Source organism: Canis aureus, chromosome 10 (genome assembly GCF_053574225.1).
Source record: "Canis aureus isolate CA01 chromosome 10, VMU_Caureus_v.1.0, whole genome shotgun sequence".
NCBI lineage: Eukaryota > Metazoa > Chordata > Mammalia > Carnivora > Canidae > Canis > Canis aureus.
In genome coordinates, this window is record NC_135620.1 from 3,643,432 (window position 1) to 3,671,164 (window position 27,733).

General features: G+C 49.8%; 1 protein-coding gene across 1 annotated transcript in view; it reads left to right on the forward strand.

Annotated features, from left to right (window-relative positions):
• ADAMTS2 (ADAM metallopeptidase with thrombospondin type 1 motif 2) overlaps positions 1-27,733 on the forward strand; it is a 225,139-nt gene that overhangs the window by 174,940 nt on the left and 22,466 nt on the right. The window contains exons 7-13 of the mRNA XM_077911167.1: positions 1,436-1,541; positions 2,145-2,288; positions 2,694-2,826; positions 4,129-4,242; positions 19,327-19,472; positions 23,201-23,376; positions 23,951-24,084. Coding sequence (XP_077767293.1) covers positions 1,436-1,541; positions 2,145-2,288; positions 2,694-2,826; positions 4,129-4,242; positions 19,327-19,472; positions 23,201-23,376; positions 23,951-24,084 — 953 coding nt within the window. The remainder of the gene's footprint in view (positions 1-1,435; positions 1,542-2,144; positions 2,289-2,693; positions 2,827-4,128; positions 4,243-19,326; positions 19,473-23,200; positions 23,377-23,950; positions 24,085-27,733) is intronic.

The following is a 27,733-nucleotide window of genomic DNA, read 5'->3' on the forward strand; positions in this document are numbered from 1 at the left end:
CCCACACACCCTGGGTCACCAGGCCCCCTGTCCCTTCTTCTCTCTTCTTCCCTTTGAACAAATTGCCTTGGGATCTCCCCATGGGATCTGTGAGAAGTGAGGCTAGGTCAGGGTTCCTAGGGCAGAGGCTCCTTGCTTGGTGGGTCTCTAGGTGATATCTTAGCAGAGACCCCCTTCTGCACACACAGCTCTGTACGCACTTCTTTATCGTGTCCGGGAGCAAGTGGCTAGGCTCTTTTCTCTGGTTTTCCTCAGTGTTGGGTGCAGTCTCAGTCACATGCCCCTTTCCAGCCTACCCCTCCTCATTGATGGGAATGCTATCCTCTGTCTTCCTTGGAGACACCCAAAGAACAACCCCACTCCGTGATCAGATTCAGCCCCCAGGGGGATCAGCTGTCCCATAGGACAGCCACCTGCAGGCCTTCTCACCCCCCTGCTTGGGCTGTACTAGTACATTCCTCAGTCCTCCCCTTGGTCCCTATGTGTGTCTCTATTTCCTGACTACTTTGGGCCACATAATGTAACTGGGTCGGCAAAATGCACTGTGTCTTCTCACTATTACCTGTGAATTCAGTGGTTCTTCTAAGCCACTTGAGTGGGGATGGGGCTGGGCTGGCTAAGGGCAGGGGGGGTCCTTGGGCATCTTATGTCAAAGGGATGTGGCCTGCTGCAGCCACCCCTGCCCACTCCCACTCCCCACCCTCTGCCTCTGGGAGTACCTTGCGTATGTCCAGCTCCTTTCCCTCAGACCCCTGGAAGAGGGGAATCCTTCAGAAGGAATGTGGCTCAGAATCTCCTCAGCCAGAGTGCAGATTCACTGGCTGAGAGGAATGAGGGCCTCGTTGTCTGCAGCTAGTCTACTCTTCAGTCCTCTTGGCCCATCCTGGCTACATGACAGCCGGGCAGAGTGGCATGCCGGCTCTTGTCCCTGGGCTCTGCCCTTGAGCAGCTTCCTGGCCACTCTCACTGCTCCCTGTGTTTGCTATGGAAGCGGGTCTAGCTAGGGTTTCGTAGGACCCAGAGAAGCCACGGAGGACCCAGAGAAGACCCTCTAGAGGGGGAATGGGCTCAGGGACCAGGGTTCCTATGGGCAGTAGGAGGAGGTATAGAAGGGATGTGTTGCTTGGGGGCCAGAAGGACACTCAGCAAAGTGGGAGGTGGGAGGTGGCATGAAAGAGAACAGCAGGCAGGAAGCTGCCAAGGTGGCAGGGAGTTTTAGCAGTTGAGACCTATGCCTGAGAAACTGATCCTGGCTGCAGTGTGGACATTGACAGTCAGGGCTGAGGCCTGCCGCCTGGGGTGTATGTCACCTGAGCTGTGCCAGTTGGTTTGGCTCATTTGTTCTGGGGATGGTAGGAGGCAATGGGGCCAGGGCCTAGCCATTCAGTCATGGCTCTGGGCCCAGGAGCTAGAGCCGCACTTTGCCTCCTCCCAGGCTATGCTCCTGTCACTGGAATGTGCCACCCTGTCCGCAGCTGCACTCTGAACCACGAGGATGGCTTCTCCTCAGCATTCGTGGTGGCCCATGAGACTGGCCATGTGTAAGTGGCTTCACTTGTTGCATGGGGAAGATCATGGCTTGGTGGGGAAATGCCCCGTATGAGGAGCACTTGGGATGTGAAGTCCTGACCCCAGCACTGCACAGAGCAGGCCTGAGGTCCAGGTTCTACTGAGGCAACAAATCAAAAGACCAGTTGGGTGTTGGTGGCCTTCTAGGCATTATGCCATTCAAGCCCCTGGGTGTGGGGCCTCCTTACCCCATTTACACATGAATAACTGGGGTTTTGAGGGAGTCTGGCCCAGAATTAAAGAGCTGGAGGTGGGGAAGCCACAACTCCATCCAGGTATGTAGCCCCCAAGCACCCCCTGAATTTGGGGAAACCGCAGGGCCGCTGGATCTGTGCAGGGACGTGAGTACATGCTGCTGAATGTGTGGAGGTTCTCGGGCCTCTGCCGTGTGCTCCCACACTCCCCTGGCTTTCAGGACCCAGCTGGTGGAAAGCCTGGCTCAGGGCAGACCAGAGAAAGGAAAGGCACGGGGAGCCGCTGGGGAGGCTGGGGTGGCCCCCTGGCTGCCTGGCAGTGCAGCCCTCCCAGGGGAGGGTCCAGTGAGGCTGCCTTGCCCCCGGCCCCTTCCCGCGCAGGCTGGGCATGGAGCACGACGGGCAGGGCAACCGCTGTGGCGACGAGGTGCGGCTGGGCAGCATCATGGCGCCCCTGGTGCAGGCGGCCTTCCATCGCTTCCACTGGTCCCGCTGCAGCCAGCAGGAGCTGAGCCGCTACCTGCAGTGAGTACCGTCCTGTGTCCGCAGGACCACCCTATAGCCTGGGCCCTGGGCTCAGCTCTGGGGCGCAGGTGCCCCCGATGTGCCTGGGCCCCACCCGAACTCAGGTTCAGTCCTCCAGCCTAAGGTGTGGGGAAGGGAAGGGAGAGCCAGGAGGTTAGTGTTTGTGGCAGGCGAGGTCCCATGGTTAGGGGGCCCGGCCTTGGATGGAAAGTGGGCACCCTTAATGCAGCAGCACCCTTAATGGGGTCCCTGGGTGGCTCCCATCAAGGAAGAGAGAGGCAACAGGGCTGAGGGCTGGAGTGTGCAATGGGCCTCGTGCCATGGCTCGAGAAGGGCCTAGAGCTGCCTCAGGGGCTGTACGCTCCCCCTGAAGGCTGCTTGCAGCACCCACGTGTCCCCTCACAGCTCCTATGACTGCCTGCGGGATGACCCGTTTGCCCACGACTGGCCGGCGCTGCCCCAGCTCCCCGGGCTGCACTACTCCATGAACGAGCAGTGCCGCTTTGACTTCGGCCTGGGCTACATGATGTGCACGGCGGTGAGTGTCAGAACGCCTCTGGGGACCCCTGCCCTGTCTGGCGAGCTTCTTAGGAGGTGGCTGGGGTTGGCATGGCTCTTGAGGGCAGGACGGAGCAGGCTCTCCCTCTGTACCCGCTGCCTCTCACTGGCTCCGGCCCCCAGTGCCCACCTGGCCAGTCCAGATGGGGTCCTAGTATAAGGGGCTGTGACTGGGAGGTCAGCAAGGGGTGGGGGGAGGGCTGCTGGTGAGGCCCCTGTGCTGCCTGCAGAGTTGGGGAGGCCTTCCCCAAGGAAGAAGTGAGTGTAAAGGCTGAGTGAAGGAGAGGACATTCCAGAAGGCAGGAATCAAACGTGCAAAGATCTAGAGGTGAGGAAACAGCATAGAGAGGAGCAACCACTTGTTACTGGGGTCTGGTGCCAGGGCAGAGCCAGCAGCAGGAAACCCGCGCATCAGAATTGACTGTACCTGCTGATCAGGGCCCACCCTGTCCAAGGCAGTGTGGCAAGAGCATTACTGTCTGTTAGCATCTGACCTAATGCTGCTCTCAACTGCAGGAAGGAAGGGAGGAAACAAAGTATTCCCATTTTACAAATGAGGAAACTGAGGACCTAGGTAACACGCCTAAGGCCACAGAGCAAGCAAGTGGTGGACTCGGGTACTGATGCAAGTGGTATAAGCTCTTGCACAGCTGCCTAAAGAGCTTGGTGGGCTTGATTTTCATTGCCACAGGGAGCTCTAGAAATGTTTAAAGAGGGCGGTAGCATGGCCAGGTCTGAGTTTCAGGTGGATCCCTCAGGCACAACCTGGAGGAAGGGCTATGGATATAGCAAGCATAAAGGCCAGAGAAGAGGTGACTGTGGCGTCCAGGGAACAGAGGCCAAAGCTGAAGCAAGACAGGTACAGGGGGGAGGGCTTCAGGAGGTAGAGTCCTCAGCCCAGGGTCTATAGGTGCCCTTGAGGCCCTGCAGTGACAGCCCCTCCCTGCCACTCGTACCCAGGCCAGAGGGATGCCCACGAAGCCTTCCTGCCAGGTACACTGGCTCCCAGCTGTCTGTCCAGGCTCCAATACAAGTGCAGGGACCAAAGCCTGGGGGTTGGGGATGCCCCACTGCCGGAGAGACATGAAGCAGCCGCTGCATTCTGGAGGTTGTCCCAGCCTCAGAATCACGGGGAGCTCAGGGCACCACACAGGCCTGTCCTGGGCAGCCGAGCTGTGCCTGACTCCGCCCTGTCCAGGAGGACCCTGGGGGACAGGGTGAGGCCCCTGGAGGGTCCCTGCAGTGGGAGGCAGCCTGGCGAGCTGCTGGTACTCTCTTCCAGTTCCGGACCTTCGACCCCTGCAAGCAGCTGTGGTGTAGCCACCCTGACAACCCCTACTTTTGCAAGACCAAGAAGGGCCCTCCCCTGGACGGGACCATGTGTGCACCTGGCAAGGTGAGTCGGAGCAGAGGGCAGGCCGTGTGATATGCACAGGCTCCAGGGACAGGCACTGCAGCACGGGTGGGGAGAGGCCTGGGGCCTTCTCAGGGGACCCTGCCTCCTTTCTCATAACGCTGCATACGTGACATCCCAGACTCTCTGCACCCCTCTACTTGCAACACACTAGTTTTTCTTTCAGAGCAAACCTGGTGTCCCACAGCTCCTCTCTGTGCTTCAAGAGGAGCTTGGGAACCCCCTCATCTGAGGAGCAGTTTCAGGGTTCCCACAGCCTTCTTTCCCCCCATGGACATTGTGAGTGAGTGGGTCACCTCACTTTAAGGCCAGCATTGGAGGCTGTTGGCCACCGGGTCCCAAGGCTCAGCATTAGGCTTCGCCTTTCCATCCCTGTGGCCTCCGTGTATGCCCCCTGATGAGCACATTGTCCCTTGAGGCAGCTCCATGGCTGCTCCTGGCACCTGCCAGCCACCCAGACCCACTCCTCATCCTCCAGCAGCTTGACAAAAGGTGGGCTTTTCTCACCATGTCTTTTCAGCCAAAACTCTGGGCTTGATTCCCATAGGCTCATATAAGATCGCGTGCCTGCTCTTCAGTCAGTCGCTTGCTGCGGGCTAGCTTATGTAGGTGAGCCTAAACCTGCATGACCACCCACGAAGCCCCAGACCTGAGTGGGGAGTGCAAGGGGTGCACATCAGCACGCAGGCCCCAACATCAGGCCCCCCAAGTCAAGGCCCCCAGGCCATCTGGGCATGAGGTTCTTCCACGCAGGTCTAAAATTCTGGCTAATTTTAGTTCCTGATAGACCTTAAAGATAGAGGTTCCCAGGCTCACCCCTGCAGATTTTGGTTTGAGATGAGGATGGGGAATTGTGTTGGTTTTTGTTTTTTTATCTTTTAAACTATGGTGAAATTTGTACAACATAATATTTGCCATTTTAACCGCGTTATACAATTCAGTGACTTCTCAGTATATTCAGTGTCTTGCAGCCATATCATTAGGTAGTTCTAGAACTTCTTCATCACTACAAAAGGGGAGCCTATTAAGCAGTGACTCCCTGCTCCCCTCCTGTCTCCTGCCCCCTGGACCACTAATCTGCCCTTCTGTCTCTGTGGATTTGCCCATTCTGGAATTCTAGAGGAGCAGAATCAGACAGTATATAGCCTTTTGTGTTTTTAAGGTTCATCCACTGTAGCACATATCAGTGTTTTTTTCCTTTTGATGGTTGAGTAATATTCCACTGTGTGGCTAGATGATAGTTTGTTTATATGTTCACCCACTGATGGACACTTGGGTTGTTTCCAACTTTTGGTGCTTGTGAATAGTGCTGCTGTGAACATCTGTGTACAAATTTTTGTTTGAAGATCTGGGAATTGGTATTTTTCAGGGTGAGCCTAGGTGATTGAGCCGTGCCCCCAGACTCCATGAACCGTTAGAAGTTGGAGGTGAGATGTTGTTAGTAATGTGCCAGGGACCTCATAAAGCCAGAACTGACCATATAGCCCTCCTCCCCACAGAAGTTCAATGGAGGGCACAGGGGCTTGGAAGCATTTGCCACAGCTCCTGTGACAAGCTCAGTAGACACTGAACTAGGGACTGAGCCTAGCTCAGCATGGCTTCTCACCCCACCCTCGGTCCTCACTTTCGGCCATTCCACCCTGCATAGGCAGAAGGCAGATGGAGCAGGAGTCTGGCCTGAACAAGTGTAACCACCAAGGGATCCCAGCCACTGGGAGAAGGTGGGCCAGGAAATGCCTGCATTTCTGGAATGCCAATTGCCTTCCCTTCTCTTGTGGGGCGGGGAGGGGGCAGTCTGGTGAGGAAGGTGCACAGATATAGCCAGAGTGCTTCTCCTTACAGAAACCACTGACCTGGCCATTGCCCTTCATTCATTTTTTTTTAAAATTTCTTCATTCATTCTTTTTGGTGGCATGATCCTTTATTCATTTAGCCCAGTAAATACAATTATATTTTATTTGTTAAAGAGTAGAGCTTTGCTGAATGTGTTGGGGGCAGAGCTGGGGCTGGGCTCAGCCTGCCCTGGTTCCCAAGAGCACAGAGTGAAAGCTGTCCCACATCAGGAATTCTTGGTGTGTGAAGCTGTGGGTGGAGAGGCAGGGGGAGAAGCATGGGCACTTTCTGGGGGCTTATCAGACTCCTCTGCCTCTGTGTGTTTGTTATCATTTAATATGCTACTCATCACTGTGTGATTTAATACTTGGGAGGCAGCCATCCCTTACCTTTCCCTTTCCAGAAAGAGAAGAAGGAGAGAAGGGAGTGAGGATGGAACAGGAATGAAGGACTCCTCAGGGATGAAGGCTATGATGAGTCAGCTGCCCTCCGGGGGCCCCCAGCCCCAGTAGGGGGTGACAGAGTTCAGGCTCAGGACACAGTGTGGCGACCTGGGATCCTTATCGTGCATACTCTCCAGCAGCTCATCCCAAGCGCATTGTCCCCTCTTGTCCTCCCCAGCCAGATTGTTCTCCTTCTTACTCAGTTTCATGTAGTATCCACCATCTCCCAAAGAGAGCAATCCGTATCTATATTCCACACACAGGGATGACCTGGAGAGAGCACACACAAGAACCACCTGCCCTCCACTTTTTGGTTTCATGCTCGTTTGCTGTCTGGCCCTGGGTCAGACACAGTGGGGGCCAGGTAGGCAGGGGAGGTCTGCGACACCTTTGGGGTTCAGGGCCCCATGCCTCAGAGAGATGAAGCAGAGAGGATCAGGGTGGTGAGGAAAGAGCAAGAGCCGGTGGTGCAGAGCTCTCCCATGAGATCAAGAGATGGGTTTGGCTGAGAGAGGAGAGGGGAGCATGTTGCCCTTGGACAGAGAAGTGGGTAGTAGGCCTGAGCATCAAGCTGCTTGGTCATCTCACATCCGTATTTATTCATCCATTCACATCCATCACATGTGTCCGCCTCCTCTGCCTCCTTCCGACCTCACCATCTGTGAGGGTTAGCCATGAGCATGAAGAGACAGCTGTTACATGGCAGTGAGGATGGGGCCAGGGAGTGGCCTGTCAGGGAACTCAAGCTTCCCTGTCACTGACCCCACTGAAGCCGCAAAGGTAGGGAGAAGTGAGATGAGAAGTCCAGGTGGGAGATGATACAGAGCAGGAGCCTGGGGAGGAAGGCCAGTGAGGGCAGATGAGATGGGGAAGGGTGGTGCTTTAAAATACAGCATATTAATATAAAATTTGAGGTGGAGTGAGACCAACAGACCAGAAGATGATTGCCAGTGAAAAAACAGTTTCTCACAGATCCCGAAAGGAAGGGCTACAAGGTGCCACGTGTGGAAGCACCAGGATGGGTCAGGGGGCAAAAGGTGGGGGCGACTGTGCAGAAGGGGAGGTGGGTGGACAGATGGGGTAACTGGGTGATAAACATTAAGGAGGGGCGCATGCAATGGAATATTACTCAGCTATTAGAAATGACAAATACCCACCATTTGCTTCAACGTGGATGGAACTGGAGGGTATTATGCTGAGTGAAGTAAGCCAGTCGGAGAAGGACAAACATTATATGTTCTCATTCATTTGGGGAATATAAATAATAGTGAAAGGGAATATAAGGGAAGGGGGAAGAAATATGTGGGAAATATCAGAAAGGGAGACAGAACGTAAAGACTGCTAACTCTGGGAAACGAACTAGGGGTGGTGGAAGGGGAGGAGGGCGGGGGGTGGGAGTGAATGGGTGACGGGCACTGGGGGTTATTCTGTATGTTAGTAAATTGAACACCAATAAAAAAAAAAAAGAAAAAAAATAAATCTGAAAAAGCAAAAAAAAAAAATAAAAAATAAAATTATGCTAAAAAAAAAAAGGAGGGGCGCATGATGAGATGACACTGGGTGTTGTATGTTGACAAATTGAATTTAAATTAAAATTTTTTTTTAAAAAAAGGGAACAGGCGACCCAGGATAAGCAGGCTTAGAATTGGCCAATGTTACACATATAATATCAGTGGGCTGTGGGCCAGAGGGACTGCCCTTAGTCCTCTGGTGCCTGCCTCTGGGGTGATTCCGGCAGGGAATGCTGGCCTTGAGAATGACAGTCTGACAGAGGAAACCCTGGATTGGTTGGTTTGCATTTAAAAATCACACTACTGCATGAGTTGTTTACTATTACTCTAGAGATTGGCTAATCCTGGGAGGGGCAGGCACTTTAGGGTCTTTAGGTGTCAAAGCATTAGAATCCAGAAAACAAAAGACATAGTGACCCCACATGGCTCTCCAGGAGGCCATGGTGATAGCCAGCTTCTGTCTCTCCCTGTTCAGTTTGCTGGCGACAGGCATGCCCAGGATACTGTGGAGCAGGGTCAGGTCCAGCACAGGGGGCACTCCCAGGTGCCTCTGCTCTGCAGGCCAGGCTGGTGGGCTCACACAGGGTCAGGGCAGAGGGTGTCATGCAGGCCCAGGGAGGAGGTCAAAAATGACTCCTGCCTCAGTGTATCTGTTGGCAGGAAAGAGTCCCCCATTTGCTCTCACATTTGCATGTGGCATCTTGGGGAAGTGATACCCACCCTCAGTTTTCGCGAATTCCATTTCAGAAACACGTGCCCCATGTAAATGCCCTGCAATGCTCCTGTATAAAGCTTCCTATTTCCCTGCATAGTTGAGAACTGGCAGGCAGACATAGTGACAGGGATAGCTCAGAATCTGTGCCTGGGAGTTCGAGCCCTGGGTGTCCTTCCTCACATGGGACCTTGAGCCATCCTTTCTCCCTCCAGCAGGTCACCTAAGTAAGTGTCCAAGTCACTTATCCTCACAGCTCCCTGCTCGGGACACGCTGGTGGGTGGAGGAAGGTTGAGGATCTCAGTGGTTCAGAAATGCTAAACATGCACTTCTCTGAAACAGGGCAGTCCTGCCTCAAAGGCTTTCAGACAACCCAGCAGAATTCCTAGCCTGCTGAGGTGCGTCAGCGCGCTCATGGTACTTATCCCATGAGGCAGCCCATCAGCCTGTTGTGGTCTCAGAATTCACTCAGGAGAAGCAACTTTATGCTTTTAAATGTTCAAGCCTCTCTGTTGCATGGAATATTTGTAGGCATTTAAACTTATGTTTATAAAGCATTTTAAAAACATTACACATGTTTGTAAAAAATAATAACCCTAGGGCGCCTGGGTGGCTCAGTTGGTTAAGCGTCTGCCTTTGGCTCAGGTCATGATCACCAGGGTCCTGGAATCAAGTCCCATGTTGGGCTGTCTCCTCAGTGGGGAGCTTGCTTCTCACTCTGCCTCCTGCTCCCCCTGCTTGTGTTCTCTCACTCTCTCTCTCTCTGTCAAATAAATAAGCAACATATTTAAAAAAATAAAAAAATAAAAATCAGCCATTCAGGAAGAAATAAACCAAAATATTGGAAGGGTGGCTTCTGGGTGGTGGATTTAAGGGTGAGTTTCCCTTCTTTTCGTCTTGCTTGGTGTTTTCTACAATGCATGTGTATTGCCTCTGCTCATTTGGACCTGAGCCTGTGGAGGAGGTGGTCCTCCTCACACTGTGGGCGTGTGGGATGTCAGAACCCAGCTCCCTATTTCCAGACTTGGGACCGATGTGTCCAACAGGGACAAGGAGACCACTGTCTGGCCTCCTCCATTCTTCCTGGTCCTTGGTTCCCTTGACCAGCAGTGACATGGAGGTTGGGTCCCAGTCCTAGCCTTCAGAGATGCAGGAGCGTTCACTCTCCCTGTGTCTTAATCAGTTCGGGCTGCTGTCAAAAAAAATGCTACAGACTGGGAGCTTAAACAGCAGATATTTATTTCTTACAGCTCTGAAGGCTGGAAGTCTGAGATCAGGGTGCCAGCATGTTTGGGTTCTGGTGAGGGTTGCAGAATCCTCTTTCTCACATCTTCTTAAAAAGGCACCAATCTTAAAAGAGGTTTTACCCTCATGACCCATCACCCCCCAAAGACCTCCACATTCTAATACCATCACATTGGTGCTTAGGCTTTCACATATGGGTTTTGGGAGGACACATTCATTCTTACCTGGGCCTTCTTCCTTGCCTTGTACCACCAGCTAGGGGGCCAGCAGCCAGCATTTCTGTGGGTTCTTCGCCTCCCTTCCATGGTTAAGTGAGGGGCACTGTGGGGTCAGAGATGAGGTAACCATGGCCTGGAAGGACATGACCAGTGTCACCAGTGGCCTGCATGCAGCCAGGCCTGCCTGACCCCAGGCTTGCCAGCTGTGTAACAGCCTTATGATGATGGAGCCATTGGCCACTTGCCCAGAGCCCAGAAAGGGGAATCCAGAGAGTGGCAGCCTCTGTCACACCTCACAAGGGCTCACACTGGTGTGAAGGCAGGACTGGGAGTCCCTGGGTGGGTTAAGGAAGGGCAAGAGGTCTGTGTCAGGAAGAAGGAAGGAAGGAAGGAAGGAAGGAAGGAAGGAAGGAAGGAAGGAAGGAAGGAGCAAATAGGGAGGAAAGAAGTGAGGCAGCCTCCCAAAGAGAGTTGTACACAGGGATAGGGGAGGCAGGAAAGGGCCCTTCTGAGAGATGAGATCCAGGACAGATGCCTGGCAGTGACTTGGGCATGGAGGTGGCATCATGGCTCCCTTGGAATGGATTCTGAGACAAAGATCCGATTGCAGCCATCTTTCTGGGGAGCGCTTACAGGAGGATCACCATCTATGGGGAGAATGAGGCATCAAACAGCAATATGGCCACAATATGGGTGTCGGGAGACCCTACCCAAAGCTCTGGGCTGGCAGAGCTCTGAAGCTATGCCCAGCCTTGACCAGTAGTTGGTTATGCCTGTCCCCAGGAAAGAGGCATGACTCTGGGACAGGAAGCACACTTTGGCTGTGCATGTCCTAAAGAGGGACTCAGTTGTGAGCATGAGCAACCAACACACTTCTTGGCTAGGGGGAGTGAGAACCTGAGCCTGGAGGGGGATTTCTTCTGGCATCCACTGCACTGGATGTGGGGGAAGGAAGTGGGGTGATGGGTTTCCTGAGCAGAGGCATTCCCAAAAGCAGGGAGGAAAGACAGTGTGGTCTGTTCAGAGAGCAGTCAGCAGCCAGGCACCTGGCATGGTGGTGGGAGATGAAGCAGGAGGGGTGAGTAGGGAGCTGGTCATACAGGGCCTTTGATACCAGGCTAAGGAGCTAGTCTGAATCCTACAGCGTGGGACCCTGCAGAAGGTTTTGAGGAGGAACAGAGGTAAATTTATCATGAAGCTTAGGATATATAAACTCCGGGCTTCTCACTTCCACAGGGCCCCTTTCAGGACCCCTCCTGTGTTCACATGGTCATGTGTTTTCATAAATTTTGCAAAAGTATATTTTAACCATAAGATCTAGCCAATTAAGATCACTTCTCTTTTCACTCCCTCTCCCCTTCCAACATACTTCTTTCACTGGCATTAGAGTGGCAATAGGTGCTTTGTGGCTTTGGCTAAGGAGAAATTGCATTTAAGGTCTACTTATTGGCTTATTTACATGGTCTCAGTATCTTTCATGTACAGCTAAGTTACTGTAGTTGTCCAGGGGTAGGAATAATGTCCAGAGGCATTCCTACCACCGCCTCGCCAACTCATTCAGCGTCACTGTGGAGTATGTGCTGTGTGTCCCCTCTGATCATTGGACAAAAGGAGCCTCAGCTGGACCTAAGGTCACTACAGCTTCCATACTGACGATAGTTTGTTTGCTTTTGGGGGTCTGTCTTGCAGATGGGCTCCTTTAAACACAGATCCTACTTGGACGTCTCTTTAAAAAGGCTAAGTGTAACCAGATGGCCTGCTTGTTAAAAAGCTGTCCACGCCTCACAACATATGTACTACAAAATATAAAGGTGCTAAAATAAAATCCCAAAGACCAGGAGAGAAATCTGAGTGCAAATGGGATGCAAAAAGTTTATTTGAAATGTTGATGAAGCTTGAATATGCCAGTTTAACTGCAATTTTGAAAGTTGTTCTGGAAGGCTTCAATAAAATAAGAGAAATGACAGGCTTCTGATTCAAATAGATGGATAAAAGTACCTTCTGTCATTTTCAAAATTATGTATTGAAGAAAATTCAGATAAAAATTAATAGAAAATGAAAGGGAAAATGGAGTAAAGAAATCAGGAGAAGTAACACCGAAGTCAGAAACTTAATTGTAATAAGAAAAGGGGGATCCCTGGGTGGCGCAGTGGTTTAGTGCCTGCCTTTGGCCCAGGGCGTGATCCTGGAGACCCGGGATCGAATCCCACATCGGGCTCCCGGTGCATGGAGCCTGCTTCTCCCTCTGCCTGTGTCTCTGCCTCTCTCTCTCTCTCTCTCTCTCTCTCTCTGTGTGACTATCATAAAAAAAAATAAAAATAAAAAATAAAAAATAAAAAATAAAAAAAGTAATAAGAAAAGGTCTCAGATCAAACCCCAAAGCAGCCATTCATTAGGAGGAAAAGGTAAATATCATAGGGAAGTAACAGGTTCTTGAAATATTTGACAATCCAGTTAATGAAGGGGAGTGAATCTGATGAACACATGGGAGAAGCATTTAAACTTCTTCCTGACTTGACATGAAATGTTGACAACATGAAAGACAATCCAAAGCTCAGAATGTTGCCCCTACAATAGTCAATAGCAACTTACTGAATGTTACATTTAAAATCAGGCTCTAACCAAGAAAACTTGAAATGCCCTGACATCCACATCAGGAAACAGACTAGATAGCAGTTTCTCCAGATTTGATTATGTGAAAGTTCCTATGACACCACCAATACCTTCTCTAAATTGCCAATTATTTAAAAAAGAAAATATGTCCCTCAACATGCTAGAGCCAGAGTTAGCAAGCTGTCACACACAGACCTAGGCCACCTGCCACCTGGCTCCCCGCTCCCCAACACCTTTACTAAGATGTGATTCACATTTAAAATTGCCCATTTAGGGGTGCCTGGGTGGTTCAGTCAGTTAAGCGTCTGCCTTCAGCTTAGGTCATGAACCTGGGATTCTGGGATCAAGCCCCCGTGTCAGGCTCTCTGCTCAGTGGCGAGTTTGCTTCTCCCTCTCCCCCTGCTTGTCTTCTCTCTCTCTCTGTCTCTCTCTCTCTCTCAAATAAATAAAATCTAAAAAAATAAAATTGTCCATTTGAAGTGTACAATTCGGTGGTTTTCAGTATATTCACAGAGTTGTGCAACTATCACAACACTCAAATTTTAGAACATTTTGGTCACTCCAGGAAGAAGTGCCATACCCATTAGCATTCTCCCTGGTTCATTCTCTCCCCTCAACCCCTGACCAGTCCTGAGCAATCACTAATCTACTTGCTGTGTCTGTAGATTTGCTTCTTCTGGACATTTCTTATCAATGGAATTGTATAATATGAGTCCTTTGTGTCTGGCTTTATTTAATCAGCATAATGTTTTCAAAATTCTTCTGTGTTATAGCACATGTCAGTACTCTCTTCCTTTTAGTGGCTGAATAATAATCCATTGTAAAGATATACTGTGTTTTATTTATCCATTTATCAGTTGATGGTCATCTGAATTGTTTCTTCTTTTCAGCTGTTACGAGAAATGCTGCTGTAAACATTCCTGTGCAAGTTATGGGTGGATGTGTCACTTTTCTTGGATATGTACCTAGGAGTGGAATTACTGAATCTTACGGTAGCTCTGTGTTCACATTTTGAGAAACTGCCAAACTCCTTGCCAAAGCAGCTGTACCTTTTTTACATTCCAACTAGCACTGTATGAGGGTTCTAATTTCTTTATATCCTCTCCCAAACTTGTTATCATCTGTATTTTTATTGTAACCATCCCAGGGGGTAGGAAGTGTCATCTCATTATGGTTTTGATTGGCATTTCCCTAATGACCTGTGATGTTGAGCATCTTTTCATCATGTGCTTAGTGGTGATTCACACACACATGTGTGATATATAAGATATATATGTACCTTGGGGGGGTAAATGTCTATTCATATCCTTTGCATATTTTTAATTGAGTTATTTATCTTTTTATTATTGATCTATAGGAGTTCTTTATATATATTTGTATCCCAATAAGGGATGCGCAAAATGGTTTGTGACCATTTTTTTTTCTGTTTTGTGGTTTGTCTTGTCAGTTTCACGACAGTATCATTTTATGCACAAAAGGTTTTAATTTTAGTAAGATCCAGTTTATCTATATGTTTTTTTCTTTTGTTGCCCGTGCTTTTGGTATTGTATCTAAGAAACCATTGCCATTAGGTCAAGAAGATATATTTCTGTACTGTATTCTGAGGCTAGCCCTTACATTTAGGTTTATGATCCATTTTCAGTTGACTTTTGTGCATGGTGTGAGGTAGGTGTCTGACCTCATCCTTTTGCATGTGGACATCCATTGTTGAAGAGACTCTTTCTTTCTTTCTTTCTTTCTTTTTTTTTTTGACTGTTCTCTTTCTGTTGAATCATATCATCTTGTTACCCTTGTTGGAAACCAGCTGACCACATGTAAGGGTTCATTTCTGACTCTGCATTCTTTGCCATCAATAGATTTGTCTATCCTTATGACAGAGCCACATAGTCTTGATTACTGTAGTTTTGTGTTAGACTTTGAAGTGGGGAAGTGCAAGTTGTCTTACTTTTTCTTTTTCAAAATTTATTTGGCTATTTCCAGTCCTTTGACCTGTCAGAATGGCTAGAACCCAAGACAAGAAATAACAAGTGTTGGCAAGGATGTCTGTATTTTAAGAGCAGTTTTTCAATTTCTGCAAAACTCCAGCTGGGATTTTGAAAGGATTACATTGAATCTAGAGTATCAATATATTAACAATATGAACCATAAATACAAGATATCTTTCTTTTTATTTGGACATTTAATTTATTTCAACGGTATTTTTTAGTTTTTAAGGTGCATGTTTTATACTTCCTTTGTTCAATTTATTACTAAGGTTTTTTTCTTCTTTTTGATGCTATTGTAGATAGATTCTTAATTTCACTTCCACTGTATTATTGGATAAACTCTTCATAGAAATACAATTGGTTTTTCTGTATTGATCTTGTGCCCTGCAATCTCACTCAGTTTCTTTATTAGATCTAATAGCTTTTTAGTGGATTCTTTAGGAGTTTCTATATGTAAAATCGTGTCACCTGCAAATAGAGATAGTTTTACTTCTTCCTTTTCAAACTGGATGCCTTTTATTTCTTTTTTTTTGGGGGGGGGGGCTACTTTTCCTGGCCAGAACTTCCAGTACAATGTTGACTTTGTTCTTGATCATAGGGGGAAATCATTCATTCCTTCATCATTAAGTATGATATTAGCTACAGGTAGTTCTTCAATGTCCTTTATCAGATTGAGAAAGTTCTCTTCTATTCCTTGTCGTGTGTGTGTGTGTGTGTGTGTGTGTGCATGTGCACATGCACGCCTGTGTTTTCAGGAAAGGATGTTGGTGATTGCCAGATTTCATTTTTTGAGTCTCGAGGCAATCATACAGTCTGTTATTTATTTTGTTAATATGGTTTATTACATTGCTTGATTTTCAGATATTAAACCTGGCACTCCTGGGATAACCTGGTTGTGGTATATAATCTTTTCATATGGGTTAGATTTGGTATGCTAGGATTTTGTTGAAGATTTTTGTGTATTTTCATAAGAGATATTGGTCTGCAGTTTTTTTTCTGGCAGTATCTCTGTCTGGTTTTAGTATCAGGGTAATACTAGCCTCATAGAATGAATTGGGGAATTTCTTTTTTCTCCCATATTTTGGAAGAGTTCATGAAGGAATGGTATCAATGTTTTTTTAAGTGTTCAGTAGAATTCACTAAGGAAGTCATCGGGGATTGGGATATTATTTGTGGGAGGTTTTTAAACACTCATTTAATCTCTTTACTTATTATAGGTCTACTCTGATTTTCCACATCTTATTAAAGTGGTTTTGGCAGTCTGTGTTTTTCTAAAAAATTGTCCATTTCCAGCACTCTTTGTTTATTTCATGTGGATTTGGATTATTATTTGGTGTCACTTGCTTTCACCTGAATAATTTCCTTTAGTATTTTCCTATGAGGCAATCAGATAGCCATAAATTCTCTGTTTTTGTTTGTGTGAGAATGTTTTTATTTTAGCTTCATTGTTCAGAGATAGTTGTATTGATTATCCTTGGTTAACACCACTGCCTCTGGCCTCCATTATTTCTGATTAAGCGACAGCTCTTGATTTTATTGGGCTTTCCTTATACACGATGAGTCTTTTTCCTCTTACTTCTTTGGACATTTTCATTGTCTTTCATTAATTTGACTATCATGTGTCTGGGTACAGATCTCTTTGCATTTATTCTACTTGGGGTTTGTTAAATTTCTTGGGTATATAGGTTAATTTTTTCCCCATCACATTTTAGAAGTTTTCAGCCATTATGTCTTTGAATATTTCCCACTCCTTTTTGTCTCCACTCTTCAGATTGCAGAATCGTGACTGATATGTATTCAAGTTTCTGGACTCTGTCTTCTGTCAACTCAGATCTACTGCTGAGCCCTGGGTGAACTTATCGTTCAGCTTTTGAACTTTTCAATTCCAGAATTTCTGTTTACATTTTTGTAGTAGTTTTTCTCTCTTTCCTGATGTTCCCTATCTGGTGAGACAATGTCCTTTCCTCTCCTTCAGTTCTTTAGACATGGCTCCCATTTGTTCTTGGAGCATATTTATAATAGCTGTTTTGAAATCTGCCTGCTAAGTTCAACATCTGGGCCTCCTCAAAGGTAATTTCTGTCACCTGCTTACTTTCCCTTGTGTGGATCACACTCTCCTGTTTCATGTCATGTCAGAAATTTTGGTGGAAACTGGGCATTGGAGACAATACATTGAAGAGACTCTGGATATTGATGCCCTGGACGTTGTTGTGCTGTTGTTTGCTTGTTTATTTGTTTAGTGACTCGGTCACATTGTTTGCATAAACTATATTTGTTTGACCTGCAGTGTGCAGCCATTGATACTGCCCACCGGAGGTCATAGCCTTGGGCCTGTGCATCGGCACCCTGACCACACAGCCCCCAACTCCCACCCCAGGACAGGGGTGTTAACCACGTTCTCTCTGTCTCTTTCTCTGACTTTCCTGGTAGGCTTTTTGGCTGTTCTGCCCCTACTGGTCACCAAATCACTAGCTGCTGATTTGGAACTCTGTTCCAAATAAAGTTGGTCCCCTTAGGGAAAGCTATGGAACTGGCTGTTCTGCCTCTGCCTCTGGGAAGACCACTGCTCCACTGCACTAGGACTAGGGTGCAGTGTGGCCCACTTCTCACAGGGTGGCATCCTGGCTACAGGTGGGTCCGTCAGTGGGGATGGTAGTCCCTACTCTTCTTGGTTTTTTCTTTTTAAGACAGGACCTCTGCCCTACAAGCAGGCCAGGGAAAGGTCTGTCCAGGTCTAGGATTCTTAGCCTGACATCTGGAGTAGAATCTTATATCTGGGGTAGAATCTTCACCCAGCAATGGGAGCCCTAGTTCTTTTGGCTCTGCTGGCTGGAATTGACTTTCTGCAAGACAGTGTTGTGAGTTGGGAGGTGCCAGTGACTTGCCCTTCCCAGGGTCAAATTGTAGCCCCAGACTGGGAGCAGGGAGGATAGATAGCTCCATTTTCTAGGCAGTAAAGCTTCTGCCCGCCCTGAGTTGGGGGTGGAGGGGGAGGTATAGGCAGGGGTTATGGCCCAAATGCCATAGACTTTCACGTTTCTTTTTTTTTTCTTTAAAGATTTTATATATTTATTTGAGAGAGAGAGAGAGAGAGAGCAAGAGCATGCACAAGCAGGGGGAGCTGCAGGCAGAGCGAGAGGAAGAAGCAGGGTCCCTGCTGAGCATGGAGCCTGACACAGGGCTCGATCCCAGCACCCTAAGATCATGACCTGAGCTGAAGGCAGATGCTTAACCCACCTGGGTGCCCCAACTTCACTCTTCTCACCAAGATTTTGTAGATATCCTTGAAAAAAATGTTCCCCCATCTGTTGTATCAACTTTAGGACAATTTCTAGATACTTTAAGTGGTTGTTTTTTAAAAATAATTTTCACCAGTTAAATGGTTATCTTACTGAGGAAGGAGTTCACCAAGCTCCTTATAGGTCCACCATAGACGTTTCCATGTGCTCTCTGTTTCTGTAAATAAAGTTTTTGGGGATACAGCCATGTTCATTCACTGATGTTGCCTGTAGCTGCATTCATGCTCCAGTGGCAGAGGTGAGTAGTTACAAAAGAGATCATGTAACCAAAATAGCTTCCGGTCCTTACAGAGAAAGTTTGCAGAGGAATGGCTGCATTATCTTTGTGTTCTCAATATGAGAAACAGACTTACAAAATGACATTCTGAAACTGGATAGCTCCCGGGGTGCCTGGAATCCACCCAGCTTCTTCGCATGTACCTGTGGCGAGGCATTACATGAGGAGGGGATGGACAAGTTTGCCATCAGAAGTGCAGGAAAAGTTGTAGCAGCTGGCTAATTTGAAAAAAAAAGAAATCATTGTACTCTGCTTTTGGTTGTGTGCACAGTATTGGTCCATTGTTAAATTTTTAACTTTTTGTGATGTATTTTCTTGTTCTAAATCAATATTCCATTTTATATCTAATGTGTTATATTTTGTAATCTCCTTCCTAAAGCTGTGCTAAGTTGTATGAGTGTCCTCCCCGTGGGAGGCTGGGGAGCAGTGTGACCAGATTCAAGTGGTAGGTCTGTGTTCCCTGAGTGCCAATGTTCTGCTCCCTGGGTTCATGAATGCTTACCATGTCAGCTTGCCACCTGACCTTCATGTCCATTATATTTCCTTTAAACGTAAATGGGTAAGTCCTGTATGTCTCGGGAGTCACTGGCCTGACCTGCCAGGTGGTTCTTTATGAATGCTGCTTCTTTATGAATGTGGCTTCACCTGGAGACACGGTGTGGGGTGCAGGGCAGCCTCTGGCTGAAGGGACAGCAGGCTGGACAAGACGTGGAGGATGGCGGGTCGCCAGGTTGGTGGTCAGGGGGAGCAGGCAGGCCAGCACCTCTCTGGACCTCTCAACGGGGCTCTGAATGCCTAGGGGAAGTGCAGCCTTCTCTCCCAGAGCCTCCAGGGCTGAGCACACATCAAGGGAACTGCAGGCTGAAGAGTATGGGGCATCTGAGTGGCCCTGGAACAGTGAGTCATAGGAGTGACCTTCTGTCTTTCAGCATTGCTTTAAAGGACACTGCATCTGGCTGACGCCTGACATCCTCAAGCGGGATGGCAACTGGGGTGCTTGGAGTCCATTCGGCTCCTGCTCACGCACCTGTGGCACAGGTGTAAAGTTCCGGACCCGCCAGTGTGACAACCCACAGTGAGTTGGGCCCACTGTTTCCCACCTTCCTGCATGGTAGCTGAGGTCCCTTAGGCCCCTCGCTGTCCCCTCGCTGGCTGGCGCTATCCTGCTGGGCCTCCGTGGCTGTATACCACTTCTGGAGAGGATGCTAGCACAGAAGACGCGTTCCTGAGAGGAAGCAGAGACTCAGAGAGGCAAGGATCTTGCCTCAGGTCACATAGCCTGCTGAGGCAGAGCCAGTCCTGAGGCTTGGAAACATCTCCTGGGCCGCTGGCCTGGAGCCGTTCCCCCCGACCTGGCCTGCACCCTGCTCTAGACATTAACTTGCTCTGCCCTTCTTGGTCAAGGGCGTGGAAGACAGAAGGTGTGGCAAAGATGGGGAAATGTGAGTAAGGAGGAGGGCCTTCTTGGGCTCCTGGATGCTGGGAAGCTAAGCAGGGGAACAGCTGTGTGCAGTCAGTCAAGAGGCAGGGGCAGTGACCTGCCGCCCGGGGTGTGTATGGTAGAGATCGCCTAAGGAGGCTGCCCCCATGCCTGCTGGGCTCCCATGCCCAGCCATGCTCCCCCTCCTGCCTCCCATGGGGGCCCAAAGCCCTGTGCTGTTCTTCCCTGGTTTCCTTTAATCCCCCCATTCTACCCCACCCTGTGACTATCTCTCAGGTCTGTGCCGCGGCCAGTCCTGCCCCTTGTGTCACTCAGCGCAGTGCCCATGGAAAGGGAGGGCGTGCAGTCAGAGCACCTGGGCCCTGGGCCTCTGCAGCTCTGTGTGACTCAGGTGCATCAGCAAGTCCCCCGGGGTCTCAGGCAGGCTACCTCATGGATTTATTGTGGGTGCACGTACAGGAATGTGAACGGAACCCCCCACAGATGACCTTACTCCGGGAGGCCCCATGGCTGCTGGAAGATGTGAGGCTTTGTCTTTCTTTCTTTGACTTGTTTGGTATTTTAAAGATTTTGATTCATATGAATATACAAAAAAAAAAAAAAAAAAGGAAAAAAAACAAACCTGGAATTTAAAAAAATGAAAGAAAATCCTATGTCCAGCTTCCAGATTGGGCACCACTGCAATGCCAGGCCCAAGTACAGGCTGGAGGGCAATGAACTACTCAGGCCACCCCCTTCATGGGACAGCCCGACCCAGCCATCTTCACTCACCCCCTCTACCCACATGGACCTTGTCGATATTTGGGTTGGGGCTCTAAGCCCTGAGTCCTAGGCTCATCACCTTTCCTTGGATCCCAGCACAGCCTCAGCAGGATTGTGTATGACTTAAGAGACACATGTGTTTTTCTCTAGTTTCATATCAACTTCTCAAAGGAGCCTGTGACCCTAACATTTAAGCCCTACAGGTCTCTGAGGCTCTTCCAGACCACCTGGGCTCTGGCCTCTGCAGCAGTTCCCATGCCCTGCTTGGCCAGGCCCTGAGCTGGCCCCCAAGAAGCCAGAGGGGGTCAACAATCTCAGCTCTGGGGAGAGAGGTCAAGTCTACAGTGGTCAGGAAGGGACACAGCCCTGGAATCTAGCGGTGGGAAAGCCCAAACCTCAGGGACACCTGTGCTTGGGACCAGCTGCTCTAGTCACTCCTGGAGAACACTTCTCCTGCTTCTGACCAGTTCTCACCTGAGGGCTTCAGGCCCCATTCTGGTCAGGTGGAAAGTACCCTGCCCCTGCTCCGCTCAAGCACCCCTGCCTCAGGATGAGATATGAGATTGACAGGACAGGAAGCCAGAACCACAGGGGCTCTGGGGTGCTGGGTGAGGCTGGCAGGGTTCCCATCCGTGACTTGATACCTGGCATGCAGCAAGCCTCAGTACCTGTGATTAGTCTCTGCTGCCTCTTCATGTGCTGATGGAGTGACTTGGGGCCAGGCTGCAGATCTGGCCCAGCCCCCTGACATCCAGGCCCTGAAGGCTGATGCCCAACTCTGAGCCAGAGGGTCCATTCTCAGGCCTGGCCCTAAGGGAGCTCATGCAGGCTTGAGGTTGGGGAGGTGGGCTCCATGTTCTTTTGTGCTTCCATGCCTGTGTGTTCTAGGGATTTTTTACCCCTCTGCCAGCCCCAGCCTCCTTGGTGGCAGCAAGAGACAAGGACAGCAGTGACAGGAGCTGTCTGTTCATGCAAGCCATCAGGCCCAGTGCCAGCACTCACCTCCGCATCAGCAGGGGTCTGACAGCACCGTTGGGGAGCCATGGCAACTGTTTATTTACACCAGCATCAGTGGGCAACCCGGGCAGCTGCAGGGCCCTGAGCATTTCAGAGCTCCCCGGCTTCACAGAGCCTCCTTGTCAGCAACCCAGGCAGGCCCCACAGACCTCCCCTTCTGTGCGTTTTCTGGGGTGTGACCACCAGACTTCCCACCCTCCTGTTGGTAGCTGTGGCTCCCTGGACTGAGCTCCCTCTGTGTTTGCTCTCCCTACTTTGTACCTCTAAAACTGCAGGCGGTCTCATCTCTAAGCTCCTTACTTGGTCTTCCTCGCCCACCTCCCCTGAATTCTCCAGCTCACTTTCTATTTTGGAGTTAGCCTGGGTTTCCATTGGAATCAGCACGCCTCCTTCCTGCTGTTTCCCAGATGGTTGCTGCTCCCCACACCTGCATGCTTTCCTGGTGATGCCCTGGTCAGTATTGTCATTCTCTGCGGCCCCATGGGTGGTGGCCCTCGTGTGAATCTCAGAGCTGCTTCTTTTCATCCACTCCATCAAGCACTGAGGCTTCTTGCTTCTTTCTCCAGATTTCTTTTTTTTTTTTTAATTTTTAAAATTTATTTGAGAGATAGTAGCTGCAATGGTAGAGGGAGAAGCAGACTCCCCACTGAGCAGGGAACCAAATGCAGAGCTCAATCCTAGGACCCTGAGATCATGACCTGAGCTGAAGGCTTAACCCACTGAGACACCCAGGAACTCCTCTCCACAGATTTCTTGTATCACCTTTTCCCACCAACTTCCCTCAAGAACATGGCACTGGGGCAGGAGCCTCACAGAAGCTACCCTTTCCTTGTCCACTCTGCTGTGCCACATGTGGCCACACTGGCCACCCCTGTCACGTGGGCGAAGAAGGACCCTTGCCCAAGTCTTCGGTGGGGGCTCAGATTCTGCTTGGTGCTGCCATGCTGGGCAGATGGTGACAGAGACCCCGAGCTCCCCCTGGGGTGTGGTCCACTATCCCACGTGCTGGAGGCACCTGCTGGCCCATAGCTGGTACCTTTTCTGGCCTTTGCTATGGACCTAGTGCTTTGTGGATGAGCACTGTTCTTAGTGAAGTGAGGGAATTAGGGAAACTCAACCCCAAGCCTCTGAGGTGGGGGAAAACCAGTGAACAGAGTGTCTGCTCTGTTCCCGACCCCTGCTGGGAACTTGTGCAGCGGGATCCTGCTGGTTTGGAACTGTTCTTTGAGTACCCACCGTGTGTCAGGCACAGGCCTAGGCCCAGATGTAGAGGACTCGCCCACCTCTATCTTTTGATTAATGTCCCAGGAAAGGCCAAACCTTAACTCCCAGCCATAGCCCACTGTTGGTTCAGTCACTGCAATGGGAGCTGGGGGTGTGAGTGCTTGGTAGGCCCAGAGGGAGGAATCACTAACTCCTCTATACTTAATACTCTGAGTTCCTGGAGGCTGGGTCCCTTCATTCTGCAGAGCTCCATCCCCACACCCGAGACTGAGGAATCCCCACCATCCCACAGTTGGCACCCCATATGCCAGCCTCTTCCTGTGGCACCAAGCTGCAAGGCCTTCCCCCTTTTCCTCCAGCCCAGCCAACGGGGGCCGCACTTGCTCAGGCCTTGGCTACGATTTCCAGCTCTGCAACTCCCAGGACTGCCCTGATGCCCTGGCTGACTTCCGTGAGGAACAGTGTCGGCAGTGGGACCTGTACTTCGAGCACGGCGATAACCAGCACCACTGGCTGCCCCATGAGCACCGGGATGGTGAGCCCCCAGGGACAGAGCGGAACAGGTGCTCGGAGGCTGTGCCAAGGCTGTGGGCAGGCCAGGGCCTGCACTTTCCTTGAGCAACCTGTGGGCCACACCAGGCTGTCAGCAGAGCCCACCCTAGCCAGTGTGGCTACAGGAGCCCAGTCCTGGAATTTTGAACATACAGTTCCAATTCCTGCCAGGCACTGGGCAGGGGTGGGTCACCAGGCACGAGCCTACTGTCCTCTCTCTGTCACCCGTGTGTGTTACACCAACCAAGAACCTGCTGCATGCCCAGCGTGTGTGGTTCTAAGAGTGGGTGCCAGAGTAGACAGGGTCCCCCTCTCAGAGGGGGGTTGCCATCTGGAGGGAAGGGCCATCAAAGTCTCTGGGATCTGCACCAACATCAGCCTGGCTCTGTTGGGAAAAGCTCTTCCTAAATCCAGTAGCCTGGGGTCAAAGGTAAATACTCCAAGAGGGTTGTAGTTACCTGCCCCCTTTCCCTTTCTGTCCCAGGGCAGGCATGTGGGGGAGGGGGCAGGTGAATCCTAAGAACAGTCTTGCCAACACCCTGCTGCTTTCCTTCCAGCCAAGGAGAGATGCCACCTCTACTGCGAGTCCAAGGAGACCAGAGAGGTGGTGTCCATGAAGCGCATGGTGCACGATGGCACCCGCTGTTCCTACAGGGACGCCTTCAGCCTCTGTGTGCGTGGGGAGTGCAAGGTGAGTGTTATGGGGCCAGCAGAGTGGTGGGAGGTACTGCAGGGGCATAGGGGCCACAGGCCAGGGTGTCCGCTTCTTGGGGTTATTGGGCAGCCTTGTTGAGGTTGAGCATGAATCAGCACCTGTACCAGGGCAGGTGTGACCCCTTCCCTGTGCTAGTGGTGTTCACACTTGAGTGTGTCTGGGGGCCACCCAGGAGCTTGGGCCCCCACCGCAGAGATTCTGATTCTGTAGCTCCAGCCAGGCCTGGGATCATGAATTTGATGTGCTCACCGGATGATTCTGCCGCATGTGGTTCACAGATGACCTGCTGTGAAGTGCTGCACATCCTTGTGCTCCGCTGGGCTCTGGATAGCTTGTTCTTGATTAGGGTGGCCCAGGATCTCCTTGGTTCAGCTCTTTATAGAAATACCCTGCTATATTTTCCATTGTTATTAGGTCTTTGGCTTCAATCTTAGGCTGTCAGAAGAAACAACGGTGGGCTAACCTTGGCATATGATCATGGCATGAGCACAGGCCTGCCCTCAGCCAGGCTCCCTAGAAACACCTGGAAGCCTCCATAGAGTCTGAGTAGGCAGGACTGATTGTAGGGTCAGAGAGGCTGACTCTGGTCTTGTTTCCCTGAGAGACGAGATCTTCAAGAAGTCTGGCAGATGCCATAGGTACCCCAGAGAAAGAGTGAGGCCAGAGGAGCAAGGAGGTGGGGTGCAGGGCCGCTGGACTTGAGCTCAGGGCTTCCTTCTGCTCAGAGGACAGTAGCCGGCAGCCCGCAGCCCGCGGTTCAGGAGGCTCCTCCAGGTGCAGCAGCAGAGGGCCAGGAGGAGCCGCTCAGCCTGAGTCTGGCAGGGAGGCCAGGCTACAAAGTCTAAAGTCTGCTCAGGTAGTGAAACCACATCAACCAGGTAGCAGCGTTGCCTTTGTTCCTGAGGGATTTTAATTTATGGATATGACCAAGTGACAACCCAGAGGTCAATGCCACTAAAGGAAGCATGCGTTACTTATGTTTCCTGAGAGAAAGGCTCACCTCGCTATGGAGGGCCACATGGGGAAGCACCATGTTTGGTCGGGGGAAAGAAAACCAGTGTTTATAGGGGTTTCCTTGCAAAAGGCAGGCAGGGCAGAGGAAACAGTTGAGGACTGGCTAGTATAAAGGTGTGAAGAGTGCAGGCAGGCTCCAGGCTGGAAGGGTGGCACTGCTCTCCTGGTACCTGGCCCGGGGATGACTTGGGGCAGGGGAAGCATCAGATGGTGTGTGGGAGGCAGATAAAGGGGGTGATTGGGGAATTGTTGGTTTACACATGAAATGTGCTCCCAGACTAGCCCTCTACTACGCCCAAGGGCTGGCACGAGGAAGGGGCAGCCTCTCCCTAGCCAGCAAGTGCTTTAAGATGTCAAAACACCATAAGACACAGAAAAATTTTAGAAACATGACCAACACAAACTGTGAGCATGGGAAACATTTAGTAATAGAAGTAGCTTAAGTGGCAACTATGATATGGCTACAAACATAATGGAGAAGCCAGAGCACTAATTTACCATCTCAGTGGCAAGAGCCTCACTCCTACCATTGACAGTTGAAGAATAGATTAAGTATTTTCATTAATTAATGGTGATTTTGAAGGAATAACAGTAAGATGATAGATTCTTGCATCATTGGGAAATATAAATATTTACATTTGTATGTCATCATACTGCAGAAGTTCCAAAGTGAAGGAGACAGAAAGATTGGACCCACACAAAGGACGTGGGCAGTAGTAAGATGATGTACTGAGTCCTCACAATGCATGAGGATGTGCAGTCCTTCTTTTAAAAGAATCTCATACTAGGTCAAAAATCATGTCCAAGTGGTTGCTGTCAATTAGGGAATATGAAAACAACGACTCAGGAAGGTTAAAAGTGAAATGACAGCAGAAGATGTGTAGAATAAAGATGCACGTGTCCACATGTACTCTCACACACCCCGAGAGCAGAGAATGAAGAGTATTAAGAATTAAATGAGGCCAACAGGGTCATTTTGTTTGGATAAAGGGCACAATCCACTGCCCTGAGAAAGTAATAGTGTGCTATCAAATATGTGATCCGAAAATTGCATTGAGAAAGGCAGAGATTGAAATAGGCTAGCATCTGTCCTGATCTGATGACTCACCCGTAGGATTTCATAACAGATGGGAAAAGAGGCAAGCAGGACCTAGTTAGCTATAGGCCCCTCCCCTTGGGACCACCTGCCACCTGTGCCAGCGTCTCCCACCTGTGCTTGGACCAAAGCAGAGTACAGCTGTCATCCCGCTCTGGTTGTGGCCTTAGTGGGCAGCAGCCATGCCAAGCCACCTGCGGACATGAGCCATCCCCAACCTAAGCAGTCAACCCCAGTAGGATCTCAGGCAAGATTTCAGGCCCACACAAGGACCCTGGTGTTCATTAGCTTTTTCTATTCAGCTTAGGAGCATTTCCCCCCTGGTTCAGACCACTGGATGTTAAAATAATATCTCCTAAAGGTCTGTAGACCCTTGCCAGGGGTGGAGGCTCCCTGGGGAGCTGGGGACAGTGCTTGCTTGGGCCTGGTAGTCATCCCACCTGATGAGCCACCCAGCAGCCACCCAGACAAAACTGCTCTTCTAGATGTCAGGCAAGGTCCTGTCCACTATGATTATTAGACACACTTCTATTTCAGAAAAAACAAAAGATGACAAACAATGTGTTTGAGAGGGAGAAATGGTGACAGGCCATTTTAATTTCTCTCAAGTTCTGACAGATCAAGTGGTTCATTTATGCTGTTTTCTGTGACTCTCAGAACAAAGTCTCATTTAGAACAAGTGTCTTAAGAAAGGTAGCATATTGCTTCATTTTTCCACTGTCTAGATATCCTCCTTCCATTCCAACCAGCTGAATTTCTAATTCATGTTTTGGGTTGTAAAAAGGCTGCAAGCCTTTTTAGAAAGAGCTTATGTACCAGTGAACAACTTCCAGATTAGAGCTGATTCTCAGTTAAGGCGCATGATCTCACGTGGGCTCCAGAGTCCAGGCGTCTGGGAGAGCGCCTCCCGGATGTTCCTTTGCTCCCTGGCATGGGTACCCATCTGCCTACTGCTCCAAGGCTTTTTGCTTTTGGTTTACAGTGTCTGAAACTGAGCACTAATCCCCCTCAGGTGAGAGGCTGGAGCAACCCTTCTCCCAGGGAGTACACTATCCTGGCCTGAAAGAGGGTTCTCCTCCCCCCTCTCCTCCTCTACAACACCTCCAGCCTTCCCTGATGAAGGGAGACTGTGACTGTGCTTATGAGGACCATCTCCTCCCACCCCCAGCAACAGCCCCCACAGGCCAGGCTGCACTGAAAACCATGTCACAAACGTGGAAACAAACTCAGAGATCGAGCAGTGTGTCCTCAGACCACATACTTAGAAAAGGGAGGTGCATGCTTTGGCTCAGGTTTCTGCACTTTTAAAGACCGATGCTTTTGTTTGGTCCTCTTTTTTCCCTGGTAATTTCCCCCCACCCCAGGAATCATTAAAATAAAAATTAGCATGTTCATTTCATTGATTGCTTTTCACCCTGCTCACTTCCAAAATTGGTTCAAAAGGCTTATGATTACACAGAAATAGATAAGACCAAAGATCATCAGTGTCTATCCACACCTTCAAAAATGATTCAT